General features: G+C 36.8%; 1 protein-coding gene across 1 annotated transcript in view; it reads left to right on the top strand.

Annotated features, from left to right (window-relative positions):
* wapl.S (WAPL cohesin release factor S homeolog) overlaps positions 1 to 12,271 on the top strand; it is a 63,913-nt gene extending 51,642 nt beyond the window's left edge. The window contains exons 16-19 of the mRNA XM_018239476.2: positions 2,317 to 2,524; positions 3,656 to 3,744; positions 3,967 to 4,062; positions 4,598 to 12,271. Coding sequence (XP_018094965.1) covers positions 2,317 to 2,524; positions 3,656 to 3,744; positions 3,967 to 4,062; positions 4,598 to 4,663 — 459 coding nt within the window. The 3' untranslated portion in view covers positions 4,664 to 12,271. The remainder of the gene's footprint in view (positions 1 to 2,316; positions 2,525 to 3,655; positions 3,745 to 3,966; positions 4,063 to 4,597) is intronic.
* The last annotated feature ends 630 nt before the right edge of the window (positions 12,272 to 12,901 follow it).

The following is a 12,901-nucleotide window of genomic DNA, read 5'->3' as shown; positions in this document are numbered from 1 at the left end:
GCCCCAGATCTTCTAATGCAAGGTCCGATCCGCCACCCAAACCCAAGAAATCTAAATTTGACGGCGTGGCTCTTGAAACCAAGATTCTGACCCAGAAGGGTTTTTCCAAGGCAGTAGCTAACACCATGTGCGCGGCCAGAAAGCCTGTCTCGGCAAGGACTTACCATAGAGTCTGGTCTACCTATCACCAATGGTGTGTACGTCACAAGATGCAATTCAAACGGTTCTCTATTCCAAACATACTAGAGTTCCTGCAAGAGGGTCTCTCCATGGGTCTATCCCTTGGCTCTCTTAAGTCACAAGTCTCCGCTTTATCTGTCCTTTTTCAAAAAACGGATTGCTCTTTTGCCTGACGTCAAGACCTTTATGCAGGGAGTATCACATTTGGCTCCTCCAGTTCGTGCACCAGCTCCTCTATGGGATCTCACCCTAGTCTTACGAGCCCTCCAAGACCCTCCTTTCGAGCCATTAGGATCTGTACCGCTTCTCTGGCTTACCTGGAAAACTGTCTTCCTTATTGCCATTGCCTCTGCGCGACGTGTTTCAGAGCTCAGCGCACTGTCATGCAAACCACCTTTCCTCGTTTTTCACCACGATAGAGCAGTCCTACGCACCATTCCTTCCTTTTTGCCTAAGGTAGTATCTGATTTTCACCTAAACCAGGAGATTACAATACCGACCTTCTGCCCTTCACCTTCTAATCCTAAGGAGAAGGCTCTACATACACTGGATCCTGTTAGAGCTCTAAAGTTTTACCTACACAGAGTCCGAGACTTTCGCAAAGTGGATTCCTTACTTGTCATTCCTTCAGGCCCCCACCAAGGAGGCGCGGCCACAAAATCATCCATTTCACGTTGGATCAAGCAGACGATTCATCGAGCCTACGTGGCACGTGGAAGAACGCCACCAGCCAGACTCACAGCCCATTCTACTAGGGGAATGAGTACGTCCTGGGCGTTCAGGAACCAAGCATCAGCAGAGCAGCTGTGCAAGGCAGCTACGTGGACCTCTGTCCACTCCTTTTCAAAGTTTTACCATTTCGATACCGTTGCGGCTTCTGACACTCGCTTTGGCAGAAAAGTGCTTCAGGCCGCCGTGGTTACTTCCACCTAGGCCTCACTCTCCCACCCGGAGATTTAAGGGGACAGCTTTGGTACGTCCCCACTGTCCCTGTGTCCCCCAAGATGACTTAGAGAAAAGGAGATTTTGTGTACTCACCGTTAAATCTTTTTCTCTTTCGTCACTTGGGGGACACAGGGCTTCCCTCCCTAGACTGAGGCCCTCATTTTTTCCGTCAGACATGTTATTTTTAATCCTAAATTGTACGGTTAATAAAATTGTCCTGTTGACTTTGGAACAAACTGATCTAAGCTCCGCCTGCTGGGGGTATAGCCAGTAGAGGAGGGGCTAAGGTTTTTCCTACTGTTGTGTCCTGCCCTCCTGGATGTACCAGCTATACCCCACTGTCCCTGTGTCCCCCAAGTGACGAAAGAGAAAAAGATTTAACGGTGAGTACACAAAATCTCCTTTTTAGTATAGATAGCTGTCATATTGCTTGCTTAGGCAGAAGAAAATTTTATGCTATTGCAGTTTTTTTAATTCACTACTCTTTATTGAAGTATTTTCAGTTGCACTGAATTGCTCAGTTGATAAATGCAGTGAAGAAATGTTTAATGCTAACCTCTTGCATTTGCTTCTAGAGTAAACCAATTTTTTTAATTTTTTGTGAATCATTTATGAATGTAATATATTTAGCACTCCAGTTTGATATATAAACTGCAATTGCCAGGCAATTCCAAGAAACTATAGGATAGTCATATATGTCATGATCATTGGTACCAGGTGTAGTTTACAAAGCGTTACAGTGAAACAGATGCAACCATTAGCATAGTACATTTTTAACAAGACTTGTATTTTTGTGAGCCTCCCTGTGTCCTGATTAGATGCTAGAAAAGTAGAAAACGTAATAAATTATTTTTAAATGTTAGTAAGTTATAGTTCGCATGGAGTTTCACCATCCAGTCTGGCAATCAACTAGTTAAATTTATAAAGCCTTATACATTAAAAATCCACTTATATTTACTATGGGAGTTTGTGATGGGTAAATCATTCACCTTGTAAAAAATACGGTTCATTTGACTTTTTTGTTTGATTTCTTTAACAAAAAACAAAATAAGAGCGAGGTCCACATATACTTGCCACTATTTATTTTTAAGATGTAATTTCTGTTGTAATTCGGTAGCCTTTCTCTGGATAAGCCTCCATATTGCTTAAATAATTGGGTGAAATTACTATCTCACTATGTTGCTGTTTTAGCTTTTCTTAGAGCGTGAGCGTGCAGCCCAATTAGCAGAAAGTCAGACAGATGAGCTGATCAAAGAAGTTCCAACATCACAACATGACAAGAGTGGAGAATGGCAGGAAAGTGGAGGAGAAATCCAGTGGGTTTCTGCAGAAAAGAGCCCAAATTCCGAAGAACCAGAAAAGAAAGAAGAGGAGGACGAAGAGCTTGATCTTAATAAAGGTCTGTTCAGATTTCTTGTCATACATTTACAGTATCTGTAAAATGTAAAAACTTTCAAGGGAGATCATTGATTGTCTGATTTTTTTACGACATAATTAATTGGAATTATTTGCTACCTTCTGACTCTTTCCAGCGTTCAAATGGGGGTCACTGATCCCATCTAAAAACAAATGTAAAGCTACACAATTATTGTTTGCCCTCTCATGTTTATATTCCAGTCTCTCTATTTCTTATTCAACTTTGGGCATGGTTACTAGGTTAATTTGGACCCTACCAACCAGATTGCTGACATTGAAAACTGGAGAGTTGCTAAATAAAAAGCTAAATAACTAAAAAAAAAAAAAAAAAAAAAGCACAAAATCGTAAGAAAATAAAAAAACATTTCTGAATTCTCCGAATATCACATTCTACATCATACTAAAAGTTAATTTAAAAACAAAAACCCCTTTTAAAGTATCTGTACCACATACAAAGCGATTTTTAAACTTCTGTCCTTTGTTCATCCATCTTTGGGCATTCCAATGTTACCTGCTTAACATTTTTAAAAACAAAATTATACAGGAAACCTGCCCTTACAGTGATGCATTTGGACCAGTGCATTATTTTTTGGCCTTTTATCATTGTAAAATCATGTGCATCAAAGGGAAAATTCACATTTAACTGATGTACATTATTTTTAAAATAATCTGAGCTTGGGAGTTGTTTAATCATTGTATTTTTACAGATTTAAGATTTCTATTCTGGCTTTTTCCAATTTGGAATTTTATTATGCTGTATTGCTATGATCACTGGCAATATCAATTTCTTTATTTGGACAAAGTACCCAGAATTGACCCATTTTGTAGTGCCCTAAATTAAAATGGCGCTTCTGAAACACAGAGGTGGGAATCCACAAATCTATAGTAAATAGCAACTCATAACAACAAAATTTTGCTTTCATTAGCCTTGCTGCAATTGAATGACCACAGCTAACTTGTTGGTAACATTTACAAGTACAGCTTTTGCAGGGCGAAAATACACTATTCTTAAATGGACAGGAAAAGTTGTATGACGCGTGCGTATACAGCTGAAATATTCATATTATGTTTATCAATTGATTTAATATAATTTGCTTTTTACCCTTTTTTGCAGCCCTTCAGCATGCAGGGAAGCACATGGAAGACTGTATAGTGGCTTCTTATACTGCTTTACTTCTGGGATGTCTTTGTCAGGAGAGCCCGGTTAGTGCTTATAGTTTTATACATTACATTTACAGAGACTTTTTGCAAGAGCAAACATTATTTGCACCCCATTAATCCACTTTATTTTCATATAAACAGAAGCCAGTAAAATGTTTACCATGACCTTAAACAGTTGATAAAACCTGAACTTCTATTGCATCTTAGCTGTAGGTAACCAAAGGTTAACTACTATTAATACTATTTGTTAAACTTGACTTTCAGATCAATGTGACTACTGTGCGGGACAATTTACCTGATGGAGACTTTTCAATAATGACAGAAATGCTTAAGAAGTTTCTTGGTTTTATGAATCTTACAGTAAGTAGAAGCCATGGGCAGCTCTTGGTCAAGAGTGTATGTGGACTTCTTTGTTTGAGTCTTTCTTGTGAACTTAGAAGTGTCCTTTGACCTCTATGCAGATCTGGCAAATTTAGGCTCTAAGATTCCTAGAAAAAGATTCATTTAAGCAGTGTATTTTTACATATAATTTGTAATGCTACATTTATTAAATTATTATTGTTATAGCCTTTTTTAGTCATCCTAACCATTATTTTTTATTTGCCATATTCACTATCACTTGTTTTTAATACAATATTAAATCCATGAAAAAACTCTGCCCCTTATAACCATATAGTAGTGTAGCTGTAGGAGAAAATGCACTGAGCCTTCATATGCAACAGATACAAAGAGCAATATAAATATGCCTATATTTCAGTTTATGGTATTTGGGGAAGCAAATTCCTTTTACTTCTGCAGTTCCTGTATTGAATCCAGATATGATGTGAAATGTAACTGGGCTAATAAAGTATTTCTATTTACCTTTGTTTTTTGTTTTTTTTTGTTTCTCTAATAGTGTGCTGTTGGAACAACGGGGCAGAAGCCTATCTCTAGAGTTATTGAGTATTTGGAGCACTGCTAAGTGTTGACCTTCCAACTGCAAGCCAATGTTTATGCTGGATATATCCCTCTAAAAAGGAAGAAGTCATGAAACAATTCCCTAAAGATGCACTGAGATTATTAATCTGTGCTACTTTATTTGAAAGACTGACATGACTCCACTATTTCCCATACTGACTTGTAGACTGCTGTAACTCTCAGAATGAAGAACAGAGGTGCTGGGGAGTGTTCATTAGAAATCAGGCAGTTTGTGCATTGCAGTATTTGGTTTGTTTTGAGTACAGTAACAGGGTTCATTATTTCTTTGGGAAGGGTTGGGTCAGGGCCAGTTAAGAAAAATATAAAAATGACGATAGAAAAAAAAAAATGCTGCTGATAGTGCAACTGCTGATTACTGTTGAAATACTGCATTATATGCCAGCCAGGTACAAAAGCCACTCAGCTGGTATGAGTCCAATTAGTTGTGTCGCATAGTAGTGGACAGCTACTTGCTTTTGTTTTTGGTCTTAATTTCTGTCTGTGGAATAGCTTTCATTAAGGAATGCCTCTGAGATTCTGTAAAAACAAACACAATGTTTGGGTTTGTTTGCATTCAGATATTTGGCTTTTTTACTAGTAGCTTCCGATCCTAACTAAACTTGCTGTTTTACTCCCTTATGTCTATTCTATACATGCATTATTTTTCTATAATTTAAGATTATTTTTTGTGTTGATGGCTCTAACTAATGTAATTATGTTAATTTTTCTGCACCATGCTGATTATCCTTAAATGGCCAGAAATACCATCTTACAAGTATAAAATGATTTGTTAATGTACCACAACAGTTCCGTTTTACATTGCCTACCCATTTAGTTAATAAGGATGTATTTTTATATTTTTCAGTAGTCCATCTCAGGTGTCATCTTGGACTTTAAATAAGAAGAGAGATGCCATTACTATGTTTAAACTTTCATTGAGTTCATTCTCCTCCTGTATTGGAGTTGCACTCTTTGCAGTACTTTCTTATACTTAAAGCAGCAAACGTGTGTTTATCCCTGGCAGAACTGGAGAATTGTTGCAGTAAAAAACAGATCTGATAAAGAAGTGGATGGCTGATTAGTGCTTTAAAGAATTGTATTTTTAAAATTGCAGCGAAGTCCAGATTTGGAACAGTCTAGAAGCTGAACTTCAGTGTCAAACTTGTCATTCTGGAGTTTGTTTTGCCTCCACTTCACTGGCTATTTTAAGAGATACCGGTATTTTATTAGAACATTGAAAAAGTAGGTGAACATTTGGGACTAATACCCAAATTTGAAGGAATATTTTACCAGAAGTTTAAGGTTATTTTTTCTCTTAATATCTCTTCCTTTGTGCACCAGGAACATGACAGTGTGTGGCTATATAAAAAAAAGTAAAGCAAAGTAATTAAAAAGCCATATTAAAGGCAGGAGAAACCGTTTGCTTCTCTGCTTACTTTGAGAGGTTTAAGTGGGTATAAAGGCCAAGTACCCCTTTGACATAGGCTTTATTGTGTAAAAATAGTTCAGATGTTCTTAGCAATATTTATATGAAAATTGTTAATAAAGGATATACACTTTTAAGAATCATTTTTAGACCAACTAACCTTGTTTTTGCACTCATACCCATAATTGTAATCGTTACAATTTTGGCAAATAGGAGAGGTTATATGAGGGTTGTGTACATTTTTCACTGGGTGAATATGAGCAAGTACAATTCCTTTTTTTTCCCAAAGAGCGGCTATATCTAAATGTCACAAACTTATTTTGTACATTTAGCCTTTTGTTTATCGTTGATGAGGATATTTTTAATTGGGTTCAAATACCAATGAGTGAACCATCAGTTTGACAATTCACGGTTAAAGCAATTCAGATCAATGGTACTGCTTCAGAACTTTATGTTGGTGTTGTGTTTATTTAAACTTTTATTTCAAATACGTTACATACAAATTTAGTTTAAAAGCCACACAGCTGCTCCACTTTTTTGTATGTAGTCCTTCTTCAAGCAGGAAGAGTTGATATGCCTGTAGTATTTCGAACATTTTATCATTACAGTCAATACTAAAGGCAATAAGCCACATTGTACATTATTCTTCTGTTAGGCCATTAAAGCAAAAGGCATTGCACCTTTTTCAAACAAGGAAAAATAAAATTGCTTTCCTTTTTATAGTAAAAAACTATTTTTTTTGACGGTGGGGGCTGCATTGTGTTTTGCTCTTTGGATCAGTAAGAACATCCCTCAGGCAAAAAGAGCACTCTGAATGGATCTTTTATGCTTAAAGGTATTCTTTATGCCAGAATTGTAGGATTTTTCTTCTTGGAACATACTAGTTGCTCTGTCCTGAAAATATATTACCTTGCTCTGTTTACAGGGGTCTTTCACCCATTGTAAAAACCTGTAAAAGGGGCTTTTCCATTAAGTAAACATTTAGTTTGGCTTACCTTAGATCAGGGGTCTCCAACCTTTTTTACTTGTGCCTCATTAAAATGTAAAAATTGTTGGGGAGCAACACAAGCATGAAAAAGTCTCTTAGGATGCCAAATAAGGGATGGATGATTAGTAGTCTCTGCGTGGACTAAATTTACAGGATTAAAACATAAGAGTTTGTTTCAAGGCCATTGAGAGCAGCATCCAAGGGGTTGGTGAGCAACATTTTATTCACAAGCCATTGGTTGGGACTCACTAACAGAACAGGGCTACTTTTTTACAAATTTTTAGCCTTGTTCCAGTCTGCAACTGCAAATAGTGTTTAGGTCATTGACCATATCAGGCCAACATTAATGTTATCCTTAATAAGTTTTATTATTTATCTTTCTATTTAGGTCCGCTAATATTTATCTTCCGTTTTGACTTCCTTACTGCTGCCTTACTAGGGTAAATAAATGCTTGCAACCAGATAGCAGGTAAAACCAAACAGCTGTGCAATAAATGCATACATTTAAAAAAAAATGAATTAAGAATTTAGAATGCCACTGTCTACATTACATTGAGGTTTGTTCAAAGGGTAACTACTGAACATTTTAAGATACTTTAACGTTTGCCTTTCTTTATCTTGTTTACCTTGTTAGTTACTGTTTTAAGCCTAGACTATCAGGAAGCATGAAATATGATATTTAAATTTTGCAAAAATCATAAATGCTTTCCAGCATCCAGATAGCGCAATTCTCGAATCTTGTTACCCACACAATCGTTTGTGTCCCCCAACACACCATCATTGCTTCCTGAACAGTGAATTCTGATATCCATTGTTAATTATAGTCAGGCATTGTAGACATTAACTATATGGGTAACAGCTGGAAGCCTTATGCAGTTGCAGTATATGGGTTCTCTATCTACATACCCCCCAGTCCTCATGGCTATACCAAGCTGGGGAATTTTGCCATGATGCAGTGTACTATAAATAATTGGCTCCATCTTTGATCAGACAAGGACATTGTAGGCGACTCATATAGATATTCAAAAGAATCAAGTGTGAAAGGAACAATTCAGTGTAAAAACAAAAGCAGGGTAAATAGGTTGGTGTGAACAGATGTCTGAACAGAACACAACTTCCTGCTTTTCAGCTCTCTAACTTAGTCATCGACTTTAAGGGGGGGCCACGTGGGACATAAGTGTTCAGTGAGTTTGCAATTGCTCCTCAGCATGCCCCTCAGATTCAATAGCAAACAGTTATGACCCATGTGCCCCCCCCTCAATTCACTGATTGGTTACTGCCAGATAACCAATCAGTGGAAACCTGAGAGCTGCTAAGCAGGAAGTAGTGTTTTGGCCATTATGTTACACATCCAGCCACTCCAGCCTTTATACATTACATTTTTGGCTAACTAACTACACAGCCTATTTACCCTGTTTATATTTTTATTCTGAACAATTCCTTTAAGGAATAATGTGAATCAATAGTTGACAGTTTTGTCATTTCTATTTTGTTGTATAAATATAAAGTGTCTTCTTTCAAATGTTCCTTTTGCATTTATGATAATTTTAGACTGAACCCAAATATATAAATTGCATGATAACATCTGCCAGGTTATTAGCAGAATAAAATAAATTTTTATCCCATAATTCTTATCCCATAACAAAATTATTCCATCAATATTTGTTATTGTATGATTATCATCTTGCCAAGGGCCATTCAGACTAAAATATGCATTCTATGCCTGCTAAATGCAAATAATGAGTAACCAGTAGTCATGTGGGGTCTGGTTTTTCCTGACCCTAACCCACCCTTTCTCCACCCAATCGGCTTCCAACTTCCCTTTATAGGCCTGCCCCGCCGATGACATGAGAAAAGGTGCAAGCAGGCGCGCATCTATGAAGCCAGCAGTTGAAGGTGGCGGGGAGAGCCACCCGCACAGGGGGATGCGAGGTCGGCCCGACCATAGATAAACCCGTGGGTATCGGGCTGGCCTACACATCAATAGTAACCAGTTATCAACTTTTTAGATTTGCTGAAGTACAGAATCCACCGTGAAGGATTTCACAAAATACTAATCTAAACTCAAATGTACATAGTAACTTTTACCATGTTCTTTGTAATTTATCCAAAGCTCAACTTTTATCAGAAAAAATAATTTTACATTTTACAAAGCTTAAGTTAATCAAGAGTTTGACCAAAATCTTGCCTTTAATATTCAGATTCAAGCACCAAAAAGTAATGATCTGAAATAAATTGTTGCATTCATCCTGAGCTTCTCAGCCATATGACTTTATGTACTGGGAATTGGTTATTGCAAAGATATACTCAAACTTAATCTGCATTTAGAGCAACCCTTTTGTTAAAAGAAAATTCACCTTTCTGCACTGTAGTTTTTGTTTTGGCATGAAACATTCCTTCTCTGCATACATGAATTTATACTTGTGATTGGGGCAATTCATATAACATGGTTTACTTTCTCCATGGAGAGCAGTAACAAAGGCTTTAAAACTTTTCTTGAAAGACATTGTGTGGCAACTCTATCACACATCTATAAATATAAGGATGTTAAATGCACATTATATATAGTGTGTGGTACACCACTTCTATACTCTACCCAGGTGCATGGCAAAATTTACATACAGCATTCAAAAAGACCAGAACTCTGGGATTTTTGTGCAAAGCAAAAGCATTATATTTATGTGAGCATATACAGCCAACGTGATGTTTAGGTCCATTCTGGGACCTTGTTTTTCATAAAGTAGCACTGGACCGTAGCTTCCCCATGTTTTTTAAGTTCAGATGCCCTTATCACAAGCAAGTTTTAGATGACATTTCATCTGTTGTTGGCTTAAGTGCTAGCTAGCTAGCTTGTTCTTTCATGTGAATCTATACAATCTCCTTTTCTATTGGTAACTGGTTGAAGAATGCTGAGATAACTGTAGGGCCAATACATGTGGCTATATGAGATATAAATTAATTCCTGTACAATGTAATTGGCACCCTAAGTAGCTGGATAGTAACTGCATTGGTGTTTTTTAGAATCCACATCCACTATATACACATTACACCTGTTTCAAGGATTGTTTCCTAGTGATGCCTTCAGTATGTAAAATAAGCATATCTCTAAGATTAATAGTCTTACTGGGAACAAATTTAAGCTTTTAATTCTAAAATGTCATTGACAATATATTGCATCTCTCAATGATATTGCAAATCATTATCTTCATACATATAGTGTAACTAAACTAAATCTGGTTACATAGAGACGAACCAGGTCTCCCCATTTCTTTGTTTTGATCATACTTGTACACCATAAATCTGTATTTGGGGTAAAAACACCAAAATATAGATTTTTTTTTTAAGGGCATTTTAATCAAGGGGCAAAAAGTGAAAACAGTTTGTCAAGTACGTGACTATTTACTTGTATTGTACCACTGGAGTACCCCTTTATATACATACGTAGAATACATACAATTTATTGGTCTACCAGCGCTAGCTGGGCCTATTTTTGTGTGATTTGATGTACCCCACAGACTAACTGATCAGAACAGTGGCATCAAGCTATCTGTTTTTGACAATATTGATTAGTAAATGATTGATTAGCTACCGTCAAATCAACCTGAATTTGGTCATTATTGCTTTGGTTTACAGATGTTGGTTCCAAACAGAAGCAGTCAAAACTACCCCGTTCACCTGTTGCCGCATCCCATAGACATATATCGGAAACACTTTATAAGGTGACCTTTTCAATGACCAGTCAAGTATAAAATAGAGTATTTCCCATATATGTAGATGGAGGTGTTTTAACCACCACAGTTTTCTGTCCAAGCATGGCAACAGTCAATACAGCCCATGTGTCTTTTACTACAATATATCTGTGTAAACAGAATTCCAACCTATGTAGGAAATACCAATATAATAAATTTTTTAGCCTACCTTTTGCAGTGAAGACCAGTAATGTATCCTTTTCAATCTTTTAACCTACTGCCATGCATATATTTAACCTCATATATAGCTCCATTTTCTTATGTTGATATTTGTAATTTAAAAAAATATATTTAAGGGGTATGTTCACCGTTCTATTAACCTTTTAGTTAATGCTTAAAGTAGGTTCTCAGTCAGTCTGTTTTGTCTGGTTTTTATGTTTGCATTTCTGTACTCCCTTTTTTCAGCCTACAAATGAATATCCATATTTAGGGTCAATGTTTTAACCCCAATGCAAAAATGCTTACTTAGAGAACACCACATAGTGCAGAAACGCTGACTGGCGTAGCATCTGGAGTGAAAATGCAAAACTGCTGATGCCATGCCTATGTTTTTGCTAAATGAGGCAGTTAGGACTTTCTCTGCTGGCGGTTTTACACCAGAGGAAAAAAAAGGCTGTCTGTTCCATTGATTAACAACCATATAGCAATTAATATTTCAATCCTTTAGAGATGCAGTACAAATGTATATATGTCAAATTACTAAAAGAGGGGAAAAAATTGCAAATTGTCCAGGAATACTACTGTTAAAATAGCAAAAGGTAAACACTCAATTTATTGGAGAACAAAGAATCAATCACTAGGAGTGCCAAGTTGTTACACCCAATGATTTTATTTGCTTGTTTTCTGCCCCACGTGCATTGTGTTGCCTGAGGAGCAACAATGTGTTTTACACTTTTTTTGTGCAGTTGGGAATCATTAAATTGAATGTTTTCAATGTGGCTAAAGTACTTATTTAACAACCTGCAAATTGGGACCTTTTATAGCGTGTGTGCTCATTGGTAACTAGTAACCTTAGTTGCAGGCTGCTTGGCCTGTATTCTGCCTTTTCATTTAGATCTGGATGTTGCTTATTTACAGCCTCTGGTGCAGTCTTTACAGATGAATCTTTCAGGAAGTCTGGGGATTAAAGTCATTTTAACTGTAGCACATTCATCCATTGAAGACCTTTATCAACAACTCTGCTTTAAGCCTACTTGCAAGTCAACTAAGAAAAAACCCTTTTTCCATTGTAAATATTTCTGTAAATACATGCAATTGGAAATAAGAATGGTATAGTACTTTTCTGAATCCAATCCTATTTTTATTTTATACAGTATTTCTCAGCTGTGATCTTTGGAGCAAAAGCCAACGGCAGGAAAAAAAAAATCAAGTTTGTACCAGTTTCATGAAGTATGTCTGTTTTTTTTTGTAAATAATTTTAACTCAAATAAAATTGCTACTTTCAGTAAATTATCTGTCTTTTATTTTCAATTTGGTTTGTTAATGTGACTGTTTAAATTTAGCAAACCCTTTGTGGAAACCTTACCATAAAAAGCAATGTTGATTTTACTACCGCTAATCAAATTGTTTTTTTTTGTTTTTTACAGTGGGGAACTGTTCCCTTTTGTGATGCAGTTTATAACAGTGACTCTTTGGCCGAAAACATGTTGTATAGCCCAATTCATTCAAACATAGAGCCCCAATTCATATACCCATGACAGCCCTGTGCCACAAGTGCAATTAAAATAACCTTCATGGCACAGGCATTTGTATGGTGGCTATATAACTTTCTTTTGCAGTTCATTTTGAAGGTATCAGGTATTTAGGGGTTGCATTTAGGGGCAGCATGCGGCCTCAGTACTTCTATCTAGCAACACTGGGGCCCAGCCACGGCACTATCTGCAAGATGTTTATATGTTCTCTGCATGTGTTTCCTCCTACAGTCCAAAGATATACAGTGGCAGGTTGTCTTCTAACTAATTCGACCATAGTGTGTGGGGACCTTAGACTGTAAGCTCCTCTAGAGCTGGGACTGATGTGAACAAAATATCATGTCTGTAAAGTGCTACAGAAATGTGTTGATGCTTTATAAATACCAGA

This window comes from Xenopus laevis, chromosome 7S (assembly GCF_017654675.1).
Source record: "Xenopus laevis strain J_2021 chromosome 7S, Xenopus_laevis_v10.1, whole genome shotgun sequence".
Classification (NCBI taxonomy): domain Eukaryota; kingdom Metazoa; phylum Chordata; class Amphibia; order Anura; family Pipidae; genus Xenopus; species Xenopus laevis.
This window is presented reverse-complemented; position numbering and strand designations above follow the sequence as displayed.